The sequence below is a fragment of the Penicillium digitatum genome, chromosome 5 (assembly GCF_016767815.1).
Source record: "Penicillium digitatum chromosome 5, complete sequence".
In the NCBI taxonomy this organism is placed as follows: Eukaryota; Fungi; Ascomycota; class Eurotiomycetes; order Eurotiales; family Aspergillaceae; genus Penicillium; species Penicillium digitatum.
This window is the reverse complement of record NC_089388.1, coordinates 1,545,257-1,560,579: the sequence shown is the minus strand read 5'-3', so window position 1 is coordinate 1,560,579 and position 15,323 is coordinate 1,545,257. Positions and strand designations below refer to the sequence as shown.

The following is a 15,323-nucleotide window of genomic DNA, read 5'->3' as shown; positions in this document are numbered from 1 at the left end:
ATTCTATGTCCAACTTGCACTGTAGCAATCTCATGATGCCCTCTTGATCTTATGACCAAATAGACTAGTTGTACACATGCTGAAGCACTGGAAGATGTGTGTAAGTTTGTAACACCATAGATTAATGGAAGGATTTCTGGGGCTATCGAGCTGCAATGTCCTTCCCGCCAAGTTTCCAATCATTCTCAGAGAACGAGAACAAAGAAAACCAGGCAAACTCGGACACTAAGAGATTTGCCCAGGTTTCAACTAAAATGCTCAAAAAAAAAAAGACATACAACCGCTTTACACATATAACAGGATAAGTATAGTGATCCCTGGACACGTTGGAAACATGATGGGTAGAATTTGGGATAGAATCAAGCCACCGAGAAAAAGCGTAACCAAGGAAAAATGCCGATAACGATATGTTCGACCCACGTCGGGATTGGATTATGTCCGTAGGCGTGCACGAGACACAGCATGCTCCGCTTGAGCGAAGGATCTGTAGGGCGACAGGCAAGAAAATATATCCCATGAAAAAAACATAGCTGCGTTTCAGACCACTACAGCGCGTAGGGGTTGACAGACCGAACAGTGAGGCATCTGGAACGGAAATTGCAGTTAGTTTGGGAACTCTCATGCTAAAAAAGAAAGCTGACTGGGAATACATACGGAGGACTCTTGCTCAGGTCAGTCTTCAGGATGATGGGAACACGGGTCATCTCTGTGACATCTTGGATGAACTCTCCATCCACCTCACGCAACTTGAACAGGTTCAAGTACTTCTCCTTGTTGGTCAATTTGTTCTCAGGTGCATCGGCAGTGCTGGAGGCAATCTTGGGATCCGAACGAGTACGGTGAGGCCCCTGCTGGTGGTGACCGTTGCGTGTAGGCGAGGGCGGCATGCTCTGAGTCGAGCGGTCGGTGGCGTTGAGCGACACACCAGCTGCCATTTCAGTGACATCATCCACATCTTCATCATCGTCGAAAAGAGCATCAACATCGTCGGCAGACATTGTGCCGGTCTCAGTTTGTTTACGCATGGCTTCGTCACGCTCTCTGGCACGCTCTCTGGCAGCTTCGGCCTCACGGGCAGCAGCAGCGGCTTGAGCAGCACGGGAGTTACCGGGCTTAGGACGCTCGTCTTCAGGGATGTAAGCGGATGAGGGAACACCCTTCTCCCAGTACAGCTCAAGTACACGACTGTCCTTGCGGTATTCAGCCTTCTTGAGCGGCAGCTGGTCACAGTGCACACGCTTCTCAAAGCCGAATTCCGGAATGAGGACATCAAACGCGGACTCGTAGACGCAGAGTACAATGCCCTCGCTGATGAGATCACCGCCAATCTCGCGACTCTTTCGGTCCATTTTACGGCACGCCTCAATGTGCACACTTTGCTCTTGGGCGTTGAGAGCTGAGTCCTTTTTGTTGTTGCAAAGATCGGCAGTCTTGTTCAGCGACTCGATATCATCATTGAACTCCACGGCACCCTCGGAGAGCACAGCCTCGAGTTGACGGTGCACAAGGATGTCGGCATAGCGCCGAGAGGGGTTAGTGAAATGCGTGTAAACTGGCACATTGAGCATGTAGTGCTGGCGCATCTCATCGGGAGCACCACTGCTGACATAGTACTTGGCACGCTGCATGGCCTTGGCAATGAGAGTCTCCATACCCTACATCTTGCGTTAATACAATCAATTACACTAGCGAGAACAGGAAAGACACTTACCTTGCGGAGATCCACATCTTGAACTTTGCAGAGAGAGCTTTGGAGGCTGCCACTGCTGCTTGAGTCCATTTCAAAGCCAAGGCGGTTCATGCGCTCAACAAACGAAGTAAGACGACGAGAGTTGGGCGAAAACTGACGACGTAAGAAAGCTCTGTCCGGCATAGCGCTCACAAGCTTGCGAGCAACGAAGAAATTGGCCTGGTGGCTAAGCTCCTCAACAAGTTCATGTGCCGGGGTTGACTCAAAGATGTTGTATTCAACTGGCACATTCTCGTCATCAAGCTGCTGAAGCAGACGCTGCACAGGTACGTTTGACACGCGGTTACCGAAACGGGCTTCACGGAATTTGCCAGCAGTATTCTGATTGTTTTTGTTAGCATGGGGGAAAACCCCGAGTGGTAGGATCAGAATAAACTTACGTGCAACAAGTGGATGCTGTCGGCAGAGATGCCACTGGTGTTAACATCGGGCTTGCCCTCAACAAGTGCGTTGACCTGGTCGTAGTCAAGACGGCCAGCGCTCTTGATGACACCTTTGCCAATCCAGACATCTTCATCCACCACACCAGTGGTGGGGTTGGCCTTGAAGACTACACTGACTGTGAGGCGATCTTCGCCAGGAACGAGGGAACAAAGCTCCGTGGAAACACGGGTGGGCAACATGTTCATGATTCGATCGACCAAGTAGACTGCAGTACCACGCTTCTTGGCCTCACGATCTACTAGAGAGTTACCCTTGACGAAGTGAGCAATATCGGCCACGTGAACACCGATCTCAACCTTGCCATCGGCAAGCCTCTTCACATGGAACGCATCCTCGAGGGACTTGCTGTCGGCGGGGTCAATCGTAAAGATGGTCTCTTCACGGAAGTCACGTCGTGAAGTCAGGGCATCTCCCTCGCTAGAGATGGACCAATCCTCCCAGCCGATGCTCTTCAGCACAGCATCTGAGAAGTCATCCGAACCGAAGTTGTTGTCGCGGAGCAGGGCATCTGTCTCAACCCGCAAATCACCCATCTCTCCAAGCTGCTCAACGAGAGTGCCAAAGGGGTGCAGAGAGGTGATAGGCCACCTTTTGATAGAAGCAACAAAGATTCGGTTGGCGTAGTCTTGGTGCTTCTCAACGAAGTCCCGAGGTGCCTGCTCTGTGGGGATGGCAATAAGTGGAACACGCTTATCAGTAGGCTTGAACCAGACAATTTTCGGCTTGTCCTGGTGACGGTCATTCTGCGAACGGCCGTGGGCGCCATCTCTGGCTTGCCGCTCGGCCTCCTGCTTTTCCTTCGTGGCCTGACTGCTGGGACGCAAGAGACCCAGGGTTCCTGAAAACATCTGACCCGCAACACGCTCAATGACCGCCACAACATGGCCGGCGTACAAAGGCTTCTGCTCGTCGCTGATCTCGTCCTCCTCGCACAGAAGAAGGCTCTGGCCCTCGACCTCGACATCGTCGTTCTTCTTCTGCGTAGGGCGCTGGCGAAGACTACCACGTCGACGGATGCTTCCATCCGGGCCAACTTCCTGTCTATCACCAGTGGAATCGGAGCGACCAAGCTTGTCATTTCCAGCATTACTGTTAGAGCGGGCATCAGTGATATCCTTGCGTTTCTTCTTTTCCTCCTTTTCTTTCTTCTGACCCCACACTTCGTCGACATCAAGAAGCTCAATTGCCACATAGTCACCCTCAAGGGCGCGGTTCCGATCTTTGCTACCGCAAATGAAGATGTCGGCATCCAGATCATCAGTGGTCACATAAGCATCGGAACGGTTCTTTTTGTTGACACGCAAAACACCAGCGACCAACTGTCCATTGCTAAGGAGTGCGGGCAGATTTGCCTGGGGAAGGTAGGGAGTGAAAAGGGTCTTCCGCTGCTGTTGCTGCTGTTGAACAGACATTTGGGGCGGGGCATGCTGGCTCGCCTGAAGACCACCCATACCCTGGGCGTTCTGCTGCTGAAGCGCTTGGAGCTGAGCCAGCTGGAGGGGGTTCAGTTGCTGACTACTGAACATTTGAGGGGCCATCATAACTTGGCCTTGGGGAAGTTGGATAAGCTGAGGCTGACCGCTATACTGGAATTGACCAATAGAGCCCATGGACTGGTTCAAGGAGCCGCGCGAGCGGTGGCCGGGCTGGAATCCACCCTGCTGACCGACGGGCCTCTGCTGATCCTGGCTCTGGTTTTGGTTGTTGGGCTGGCGCCAGTTGCCCTCAAAGTTTCGCGAGGATGACCGAGCATGGCCAGGCTGGCTGGATCGCCGTTGATTATCAGATTGGTTGGGTGCTGGCTCACTGGCTTGGGGGAATTGGAAGCCGCCAGCACCGCGACCGGAGATGGAAGCCCGGTTACCACCGATGGCCATCGATTGGCTGCGGCCGTGGCCACCAGCTCGCATGTTTCCGGCCCGCTGGAAAGCGGGTCCTTGAGGTGCCGGAGAAGTGCTGGATGCAGGCTTGTCATCCGATGAAGACTGGATATCAGAGCCACTTGCGCCAGGAGCAGGAGCTGGGAATTGGAATCCCGAAGCTGTTCTCTTCTGCTGGGCCAGCTCGGCGGCTTTCTTGGCCTCAGGAAGAGCAAGCGAGTGGCGGCGCTGGTGACTACCGCTAGAAGGACCTCCACGACCCCGGCCGGCGTTCTCATTCTTGTGGTTATTGTTGGTTTGGCCCTGCTGATTAAATTCGGCGTATCCCGATGTCCCGGAAGACGGGGCAGGGGGAGGACCAAAAGGAAGAACAGGGAGAGCAGACTGGTTGCGACGGTGCGAATGCTGGTTCGGGGTGTTCATTGTTGCTCCAAGCTGCTGCTGCTGTCCGCCCTGCGGGAACTGGAACGCATTCACTTGCTGTGGGGAGACACCGCCCATGGAGGCACCGGGTTGAAACGAGGGCACCTGGCCCAGTTGCTGGGGCTGCAACAGCCCCATGCTAACGTACTGTTGGTGTGTTGCGGCAATTTGTTGTTGCTGCTGCTGGAGCAACTCGATCTGTTGTTGGATGGCCAGTTGTTCCACTGTAGACAAGTTCAAGTTAGCTGCGATGATGGGATTTTGGTGTTCTAGAGGGCGGTCACGAAGGCAATCACATACTCATCAACGGGGTGAGCTCAGATGGACTTCTCCGATGAGCAATATGGAACTTGCGGCCACCGGGGCCTTGAGGCCCAGATTGACTCTGTTGATCCATGATCCCAGATGACAGAAGCTGGCAATTACTGTAGAATGTAATATGTGTGTAGGGCGGGGTGAATCCGGCGACAGGAGAGACTGGTACTGCGCCAAAAGGCAGATGAGCCAAGTGAGATGGATCGCAGGCCGACCAAAAGGGGTCTGTATGTGCGGATTGTGTTTTTCAATACGTGATTAATCCTAGAAGCGTGACAAAGAGTGAATCAGTAAGGGCGTAGGATAGCAGAAGGAATGAGACAAGGCAAGAAGAGGGGAACAAGGCAATGTCAGAGCGTATAAGTCCCGAGGGAAGGGCGGACTCAACGGCGGCTTCGATCTCAGGGGGAAAGAAGCAAACTTGACAATGACCTCAAAAATGACAATCAAAAAGTGGCAGGGGCAATCAAGGCCGGGTGAAACTTCCAAAAGCAACTGCATGGAGAATGTCACGATCCTCTTACCTGCAAGATGGAACTAACGACGACCTCCGAACCCTAGCATTCCAAAAATGACGTCTGCAGAGTTCAATGTGGGATGATCGCCCTTTTTTTTGTTACAAGTCCAAGAGGTGATGAGGGGCAACTGGATGGTGACAAGTAAAAGTCGAGGCAATTGCACGTTCGAGGCAAGCTTGGATTGAGTAATACCGTAGCTGCAGGATGAAGCTTCGAACAGGAGTTGGAAGGACCGAGGAAATGGAGCTGTGCTGGAAAGCACGACTGCAGCCGACAAAAAAGGGAATTCGACAAAAAGCACCTCGATGGAGGACCAGGGTGGGCTTTAAGCGAAGAAAGCCGTTGAAACGAGCTTGCCTTCAGGATGAATCCAAAGTTCTAAAACGGGGATTCAGAGTTGATCCCCGAAGAGAATGACAGCAAATACTGAAATAAGAGGGAAGGATAGAATAGACAATGAAACCATCGACTAATTCCACTCGAAGGAGCGATATGGGGGGTGAAGAAGAGAGGGATGGGATAAGAACAGAGAGGAGGGGGGGAAAGGAGAAGAAGAAAGGTGATGCTGGAGATACAAAGAGGTGTGGGGAGAGGGCCATTGGTACGGAAAGAAGAGGGTGCGTTCGGAAATGACCGAACAAGGTTTTAATACAACTTTTAGCGCAATAATCCTGGAGTGGATCATGTAAATACCCTAACAGTTATCCATCATACTCTTTTCCATGAGGAGCCGTGGATGATCGCCGTTGCTACCACTTCATCATCATCCTGATGCATCCGTTGAACTCCTGTGAGCCCCCACTTAAAGTATCTAGTAAGATCATTGGGGTCTACTCGTAGATGGGAGCCAGCGTGAAGTCTGCATACTCGGAAACACGGACTCTCCCTTAGGACTCTGTGCACAAGTTCAAATATAGAACAGCTAGTGGTGGGTTTGGCTAGCTTAGGGTCTTTTAAAGCTCGAGGAACGGTATCCGAGCTGCTCAATTACAGCAACCCTAAATAAGTGCTTGTTGGCAAGCACAAGTCCGGTATGATCGGATAAATTTGACTAACATGTATTTTGTTATCCAATTATATAGTGTAGGTCAAAAATGGATGATGCTCACAATGATGTAAACGTTAACGCTTCCAAGCGGGAGCGCGCCAGGGAACCGAACCGGCTCGCGGGTCTTGCTTACTCATTCATCTTTGGGGCCCTTGCAAAGGGAGGGGGGCTCTAGAAGACCCTCTTTGACAGTCAAATACTAAAAATTCGGTTGATATAAGTTACTGTCAACATCAAGTTTAAAATCACTAATTGCGGTATCCCGTATGTACATCAATCTTCTTTCAGCACTGGGACAAGGGTGGTCAACAGCCTGAGACCGAAATTAGTGGCTAAAACAGTAAGGCGGTGAAAGCGGTGAGACGTGAGAGGTAAGATTGAACTTTACAGGTAATTTATTTTCTTTGGCTTCAAGATAAGGGCTCTGAAACATTGAGGACAAATTGAAGGTCAAAGGTACATTGATGTACGTTGAAACCTCAAGTTGCTTACTATTGGATGGTTACGCAATGCAGCCAAACGCTTGATTTTGTTTGTGCCCCTCGAAAGCTACATCTATGCTAATCCCAACCTTCCGATAGCTTCAATCTCCATGGACCCTCCCTTCTACCAGTTTTGACGCGACAACGTCCAATTATTCACTATCTGCACGCGCAATTTACGTTCTTCCTCCGTCCCTTCAAAGACTAGGTGCAATTACTCTTACGCTGTGCCGTTCCTCCTTCCTCCTACCGTCAAATTCAGATTGATGGTACATCAGTTGTGAACCTCACTTCGCTTTGAGATATTGTTCTATACTCAAGACACTTCTGAACTACTCTGGCCACGGACATGGTCTCAGTCACTTGAGTTCTACATATCTACTTGACTACCCTTTCCCCTCACTACTCCTCCGAACCTCCACTCTCTTTCCTCAAACATTCACCACTCAACCACTCCTCGCCGGCGACCTTGGGAACAAAGAAATAATTACTCAAATGTCGACACCCACAATGACTCGGTTCAGAACCCATGTCCCACCTTTGGACAGTCCGTCTAAGCAGCTAATGCTTGACCTCGTCCGCGATCTCGAGCAGGTCAAAATTTTTGACGCTGATCTGAAGAAGGTACACCAGTATGAGCGAATACAATTTTACGAGAATCTTGACCGGATCGACCGTGAGCGTGAAGCAGTCCACACGGCTGCTCTTGACCAGGCTGCCGCCTTCCACGACCGCGTCCGCGAGGAAGCGGAGACAACCTTAAAAGATCATCTCCTCGCCGAAGAGGAAGAGCGCCTGCGGAAGGAAGAAGCGATCCGCAAGGAACAAGAACGACTTGAACGCGAAAAGACTGAAAAAGCACGCCGCGAACGAGAAGCAGCCGCACGCGTTGAGGCTGAACGCCAAGCCAAAGAGCAGGCCGAGAAGAAAGCCCAGGAGGAGGCGGCTAAGAAAGCTGCTGCCCTTGAAACCGCACGCAAAGCCGCGATTGAGGAGAAGCTCCGCAAAGAACGCGAGCAGGCCGACGCCCAGAAACGTAAACAGGATGAAGAGGCTCGAAAGTTGCAGGAAGAGGCCGACCAAAAGGCCCGCAGCCAACAGCAGCAGAAACTTGGTGCTGGGAATCTTTCGGCAGGGGAAATCCAAGAGCAGCAACGTTACGTTGAACTACACAAGACTCTCAAAGGAATGCGCAAATGGCTCAAGGACATTGGCCAAGCCCAGCCTGACCTCAAGGCGACCATGGGCAACTTACGGCGCTCCATCAAAAAATCCGTTGGCCAGCTTCGAGCTGGAACCGGTGCGAATAAGCAACAGGTACAAAACCCCTTCCTCACTATCGGATGTCTGTGTCTGGATACTGACTATCTGAACGAATCTCAGATCACTCAACTTAAATCCGAACTTGAGAAAGCTCTTGCCTACCCGGAGCCAACAGTGGATATTCGGAATTTCATCGCTTTCCCACCTGAAGAGATTGCAAAGTCAGAGAATAGGGTACCGGCAATGCTCATTTATGGATTAAACATTCTTGCAAAGAGCTTGATTTCCTCTCTCTTGGCTGAAGCCTCCATCAAACAATCCCACGCCGAACCGATCGGCATCATTGCTGCTCAAATCTTCTCCTTCGATATGTTCACATACAAAGGAGTACACATGTCCGATATTATGTGGGCCAAATACCGTGTTGTCTGTCCCGCTCTGTGGGGATTCACAGGCAATGACAAGACCGAGGGCGGACGTCGTGTTCTAGGTTGGTGGCGTTCTGCAGACACTGGTTCTTGGATTACTGAACAGGTTCACATGGATCGCATGACCGCCCTTGGTGCGGGATATGCTGCTATGACCCTTCGCAACTTCGCGAAGTCACCCCGTCGTAACCCATTCCCGAACACCATGTTCTGGGCATCTATTCACAAGATTCTGGCCATTTCACCGTCAGAGTTGCAGGAGACGCAAATTGCTCTCCTGGCAGCCCTCCTCCGATCATCTGGCGATCGTATTATTGGATTCTTTGGGCAGTACGGGCTCGCCATGATGCACTACGTCATCGTCGACCTTCCCCGCAAGCTCGGGCGGGAGACCATGGCTGTGACCCAACTGAGCACCCTCAAGGAGCTCTACCTCAAGGAGAAGAATTTTGCGCTGTGATTTGGGCTGGCGGGCGTTCGGTTTGGGAAGGGGTTCAAAAATTTAGGATCACACAAGTAGCCCCAGCAAAGACTGGCTGGAGGTAATAGAAACCACAAGGCGTTCTGTTCATCATCTATCGCCGGATATTATCATACCCTCCATGGATCATGTCTGAAACACTTTGTATGATAGAGCTTGTTAACAATAGCTGAAATCTTACAATCAATGCCAGCATACTATAATAACCAAGCGGGTGAGTCTGGCCACAATGTTACATTGGCATTCCACGCGGTCTCGGCTAACCCCAGGAACTCCCAAGCCACAGAGCCACTGCCAACGCATCGAAGACTCTGACAAGCCCCCACTCACATGCTTCGTGGCTTAGTGCCCAACTAGCACATCAATTTTAATCCTAACCCCCGCAGAACTAAAAGCCCGTATTTTCGAGTGCCTCCTTCATCTCCCCATTCTCAATCCTCTCTGAAGACCTCGGGAATAACATGCACCAAATCCACCCCTTACTCATCCCACCCCTGCCATTCGGTGCCTACTGGCTTTAGGCATCTCATTCACTGGCCACCTGTCCACATTTTCGAATGATATTTCCACTAGTGTAGCTTGATCAGACTATCAATGCTACTACTCAATAGAGCCTGGGCATCCATCCAGAGATGGAGCTGCAGCTGGGCGGGGCTGGGAAATGCCGACGGTTGACTTTGATTTTTGGGCAGAGGAAGGGCAATGTCTATGAGATGTGTCTATATCTGTCAACATGCCTTCTTGCGCGTGTCTGTATGAGAAGGGTTAGTGGACTCTTGAATGTTTCCAGACTCGGGTAGACTACAAAGAAAGCCAGATGTGAACTCACGATATATGGCCTATAGGGACAGAACTGACAGAACCTCAACTGAGCCGAATCTCTATTGTACGGATCTTATAGGTCTTCTTCCTAGTGACGTCGGGGTGGCTCGATACGGTTCAGGATGGCCAACAGTGATATGGGGCACTCTTGATTGCCACTAACCAATCCACAACGAGAGGCAATTCTCTAACATTACACAATGGATCCTGTGTGAATGTTACCTGGTTGACCAGAGTGATTCGCTAATTGTGAACCCCGCAGGTGGTTTGAGATCTCCCAAGCTCATTTTGGCAGCAAGGGACAAAATCGGGGATGCACGAGCCAGGTCCTCACTGTATTGTGTCCCAAGGCGACAAAGTAATTGTGCAAAGAGAAGCCGACCTGGCCAGATTGTAGTGAACCACAGGCAATTCCGTTCCAAAGACATATCTCTCTATGGTTCTCTTCCCCGAGTGGGATCGGCAGGCTGTGGGCGGTGTGGACAAAACAGAATGGGGGTCATTGCCATCCGATCGATTTCCCCCAAGTCTCTCCACATGGGGGCGCTATTCCAGAAATCAATCTGAATCGGGGCATCTAGGTATCTGGGCATTGTCAAGGTGACATCACGACTCTACAGCTGTATCTAAGAGAAGGAGATCAAAGATGGGTCTTAAATACTACACTTATTAGAATCTTTCAATGAGATTGTGAGGGAATTCTGATCCGGTTAAAGAACATCACTGTAAAAATGGTAAAAATGGTTCACCCCAGTCATACATCTACACAGTTCAGACCTCAAAAGGGGAGTTGTTTCATCCACGGGTCCAAGAATAGCTTCCTTTAGTTTGATTGGTTTAAGCTGCACCCCTATAAACTCCAGTGGGGAACTGGAGAAGTGCCAGTGTCAGGGCCTAAACCCCCCGAATCTCCGATCAGGGTCTTTCTTCTTGGACCCTGACGTACCTTCTTTTTCTTTTTAAACCCTTACATTCTTTTCTCTCTTGAAGTCTCTCATTCTCTCTTTTCCCCTATCTTTCACAATGCGAACCTCTGGTCTTGTTTCCCTCCTGCTGGCCGCTGCCCCGGCCCTGGTCTCTGCTAAGGGTACTCTCGGTTTCTCGCTCGGTGATAAGAACCCCGATGGGACCTGCAAGTCCACCAGCGACTATGAGGCTGATTTCGATGCCCTGAAGGGCCTGTCTACTCTCGTCCGTACCTACTCCGGCACTGAGTGTACGACTCCTCAAAACATCCTACCTGCTGCCAAAAACAAGGGCTTCAAGGTCGTTCTCGGCATTTGGTAAGTCTTTTTTTGAACTATTTCCCCCACCCCCTAATTGGAACTATATTTAACCAAGCTCATTGTATTTAGGCTTGGCAAGCCTACCGATCCCAATAATCTGTTGGAGGAGCCTTCCTTCAAGGGAGATTGGGCCGCCATCCAGAAGGCCATCCCCGGTTACGAGGACGTCATTCACGCCATCACCGTCGGATCAGAGACTCTCTATCGTGGTGACTTGACTGGACCCCAGCTCCACTCTTACATCAGCCACGTCATGGATAACGTGCCCGAGGGTGTCCTTGTCGGCACCGCCGAGAGCTGGAACAAGCTCGCTGATGGCACCGGTGACGCACTATTCACCCAGGAGCCCGTTGTAAAATATGTGTAAGTGGGAAAACAAAGAACAACAATGGGAACTTTGCGCAACAATACTGACCCCACTGCACAGCTTGGCCAATGCTTTTGCTTACTGGCAGGGTACTGCCGCCGACCAGGCCTACCAGACCTACTTCGACGATATGGCCGGCGCTATGGAGCACATTCAGAAGATTGCCGGTGACAAGGCCGACCAAATCAACATTGTCACAGGTGAGACCGGCTGGCCCACCGATGGCGGTTCCGACTACCAGGCTGCCAAGGCCGGTACCAAGAATGCTGAGAAATTCTGGAAGACTGGTATCTGTGGCATGCTCGATTGGGGTGTTGATCTCTTTTACTTCGAGGCCTTCGATGAGTCCTGGAAGCCCGATACCAAGGGTGACAACGGCCAAATGAAGGATGAGAAGCACTGGGGTCTGTTCACCGCGGACCGCAAGGTCAAGTTCGACACCTCTTGCCCCGAATAGACAATGTGTGACTATTTGCTCGCTTCATCCAAGTGTCTTTGCTTTGATGGCTTGTCCGCGACTAGCGGTTTCTTTTTCAGATTGTATTGATTTATTCCGGGGATTCTAATCTCCTACTCAAATGAAAATATGGTTTAATTGCCTCTTACTGCATAAGCGAATAATAACATGGAAATTGCTGCATCGTTGCGCTGAATTCGAATGGCAGTTACAATATAAAACATACCTTATAGTTTACAACTAGAATATGAGGACCAGTGGGATTGGCGCCGAAAATGACCGCTTTTGAGGCCAGAAACGGCTGCCTTTCCACCCGTAACTTTGGACGTCCAGCCGCCCCTTGACCGCCCACTGCCCTGTAACACCTCTATTCTGCACCCGCCCAGCACTTTTAGTCATCCTCCAGTCCTGATGTTGACGCTCGACTTGCACACTTGTTCCCCTCGTTTCCACTGGCGACCAAAAAGACGCCGAAAATGGCTCCCTTTCAGCTGAATTCGTGTCCCCTACCTTTTCGCCCGGTCCATTTGAGCGCCTATAAGATGCTTCGCCTTCCATCCCCTCCTGTGTCCTTGCACCTCCCATTCTCTCATCCTCGTTGCCCACGCCTCAAGCCGACCTTGACGTTGTCGTTTCCCACAGCACAACATTTCCACCCTGGTCTTTGTATTTGATCTCCTTCATGGCACCTACGCCTGAACACCAATGAGCACCAATACTGGACCGATCCCATTCATTGCTAGGAAACTCGAGCCAGACTGGAACATTTTCGCAGTCTTGGATGGCTCCCTTCAAACTTTAAGCCAAAGACCTTAGAAGGCATCGCTGTCATCGAACGTTATTGGCGAAAGTAAGTTCTCACTTGGTCGGGAAAAGTCTTGTGACTGGGAATAACACGAGAATAGATTTTGCATTCAATCGAACGAGGATTATGTGGACTTTCTTCTTTTGGAGGATCAGACGATCTACATGAACTTTTTTGACTGGATGTTCAAAACATCACGAAAGAAACTGCTTCAGTCGTATGATGAATACTGGCGACGCCTTTGTCAATACTTCGAGCTATTCGCCCGTCGCCGCGTCGGTGAGGATGCCCGTCAACAGATGCGACGAGTAAGTAATGTCCCTTACGTCCCTAAAAGAGTATGCTAATCTTGAAAAGTTTCTCGTAGGTCTGTTTCCAGCTGAGTGCAGAATCCCCCGATGAACGAAGGACAAAAACACTCTAGATATAGATGTATTTGGTGTGATTTACCGGCATCACTGGGTCCATTCGAGATTCTTTCGTCATAGGAGCATGATTGTTCAGTTTGCTACAGTCCAGCTCTGGTCCGCCATCACAGGCACGCGACCTGGCGTCTTGCTTCCTCAAGACACCTCATCACCTGGCACTCCAGCTTTGGGCAAACGCAAACGGGATGATACCTTCCAGAGTGATCTTCCAAAGCACATTACCTTGAAAGATCTTCCGGACTCGGTGTGCTATCGCGATATTGAACTTCTCTACCTGAAAGACCCTCAAAGTAAACGTGATGTCCTCTGTGCCATCATCGAGTTTCGCAATCTCAAAGGTCGACCGGAAGGTGCTGATGGGTAAGCTGAAATTTTTGATTTGAATTTCTCATGAAGCAACTTCGATACTGATCCTTGCTAACAGAACCAAATTCTTCATGCACAGCGATTATCAACTGGCATATTGCCCGATAGCTCAAATCATTGCCTTCGCTTTCCGCGATGGGTCTTTTGCTAATACCGACCTCACACCAGAGCTCATTTGGCGGCTACGAGTTCCAAGAGGCAGTCCATTTCTTCCCCTCCGGTGGAAGCCCGAAGTTCTTAATGTACCCTTCCTTCGACGTCTTGAACGCACTCCCTACGGCTACGGACTCGATGGGTCTTTGCCAATGACCTATGATTTAAGTCGGCAGGCGCTCAAGGAGTTGGGTCGAGATGCTAGATTTGAAGACGATACAGGGCATTATAATTTCCGCCGCTGGACGGCAAATGAAGTCAACAGTATGTTATTTGGTGAACGCGATATGATGGATTCATCTTCGCTATGATAGATGGGATATCTCACAACGGGGCTGACTATCTACTCGCAGAAAATTTTATCAGCCAGGAGCGACAAAGGGTGCTCGGTCAGTCTGGCGACGCAGTTTTTGAAAATCATTACCAATCGCAATTTATTGCGCGCGACCTTCAGCATGTCGTTCTTCTTCGACCCTCCCAAGATGGTCTGGTACGTTTCGCTGGGAGCATGCTTAGGAAGAGAGATCTATCGGCACCATCTGATCTTACCGAAGCGCATAAACGTGCTATTTTCCAAAACCCTGGAATTCTGCAACTTAGACGCGAGAAAAGAGAGCTCATGGCGGAGATGCGGTCCGTGGCTGGCACAATCAAGAACGCCCGTGACACCTTTCCACACCTCTTCCAAAGGCATGAGACCGTCAAAAAAGACCTGGGCAAACTTCGAAAAACATCGGCGATCGAAACTCGCGAGACAGCCAGAAAGGACTATTTTAATAATGCCCCCGTGCTTGAAGTTGACAGGCAGATCAAGCAAATGCTTCTCGGCGAATCTGATGTTGAGGAACGCGATGCTGATAGTTCCGCTGAAGAAGACTGGGAGCTCCCTATCCCGGACTCTCATCTGCTTCATGCACACGACGGGATCAGTTGCAACTGGGAAGCATGTCGCACTCTTCCCAAGTTTGCCAAAATCACCGAATTTTTAGCCTATGCTAATAAAGAACACAAATATGATATCAAAATTAAACTATGTCATCTCACCGAAAGGCCACGGGTTAGCCACGGTGACGGTTCTTCCAGAGAAACATCTATGGAATTAGTGGGTCGGCAAGGCACTGAAAATCCCGCCTCCTCTGTCGATTTCGATATGACAAATATTGATCCTCGATTGATGAGACCCGGCCCTATCACCGTCGTGAAGCCATCAGCCTGCCCGTCTAAAACCGACATTTCCGCCTCCTCTTCTGGATGCCCAGTGACGACCACTGACTCAAATCGGCGGAGATTTTCTGCACGCCGAGTGACGAGGGGAACAGCAAAGGCAGCAAATATAGAACCTGGTCCTAAGCTGGAATCTTCATCACAGCATGCGACGCGCTCGTCTCGAAAAATTCGGCGCCCAGAAGAGCAGCCTGGGGGGCAGCAGAAGGGTAAAGGACGGCCAGGCAAATCGAAAGCGTCTAGCATTAGATATATGCCACGTCGGTCAAAGCGATTACGAGCCCAGTCATTTGTGGCCTTGCGGATGATTCTTTTAGTTCGTATATTTGGATGCAGTTCAATAGATTGATTGTAGACCTTATCTCGGAAGCATTTCTGGCTTA

General features: G+C 50.4%; 4 protein-coding genes across 4 annotated transcripts; 3 read left to right on the top strand and 1 right to left on the bottom strand.

Annotated features, from left to right (window-relative positions):
• Window positions 1-545: 545 nt before the first annotated feature.
• On the bottom strand, window positions 546-4,894 carry Pdw03_1748 (Cell wall biogenesis protein phosphatase Ssd1, putative; the record flags this gene model as incomplete). Its single annotated transcript, XM_014681027.1, has 5 exons — window positions 546-585; window positions 655-1,655; window positions 1,712-2,071; window positions 2,131-4,721; window positions 4,798-4,894. 5 exons carry the CDS (start codon window positions 4,892-4,894, stop codon window positions 546-548), a joined length of 4,089 nt encoding a protein of 1,362 aa, XP_014536513.1.
• A 2,476-nt stretch (window positions 4,895-7,370) lies between these two features.
• On the top strand, window positions 7,371-9,011 carry Pdw03_1747 (GLE1-like; the record flags this gene model as incomplete). The annotated part of the gene is made up of 1 exon (XM_066099988.1): window positions 7,371-9,011. One exon carries the CDS (start codon window positions 7,371-7,373, stop codon window positions 9,009-9,011), a length of 1,641 nt encoding a protein of 546 aa, XP_065957715.1.
• Window positions 9,012-10,877: 1,866 nt separating this feature from the next.
• Window positions 10,878-11,964, top strand: Pdw03_1746 (1,3-beta-glucanosyltransferase Bgt1; the record flags this gene model as incomplete). Its single annotated transcript, XM_014681029.1, has 3 exons — window positions 10,878-11,137; window positions 11,210-11,503; window positions 11,568-11,964. The coding sequence occupies 3 exons, from the start codon at window positions 10,878-10,880 to the stop codon at window positions 11,962-11,964; spliced, it is 951 nt and encodes a 316-aa protein (XP_014536515.1).
• Window positions 11,965-12,440: 476 nt separating this feature from the next.
• Window positions 12,441-14,870, top strand: Pdw03_1745 (uncharacterized protein; the record flags this gene model as incomplete). The annotated part of the gene is made up of 3 exons (XM_066099987.1): window positions 12,441-12,463; window positions 12,870-13,077; window positions 14,820-14,870. The coding sequence occupies 3 exons, from the start codon at window positions 12,441-12,443 to the stop codon at window positions 14,868-14,870; spliced, it is 282 nt and encodes a 93-aa protein (XP_065957714.1).
• Window positions 14,871-15,323: the final 453 nt, after the last annotated feature.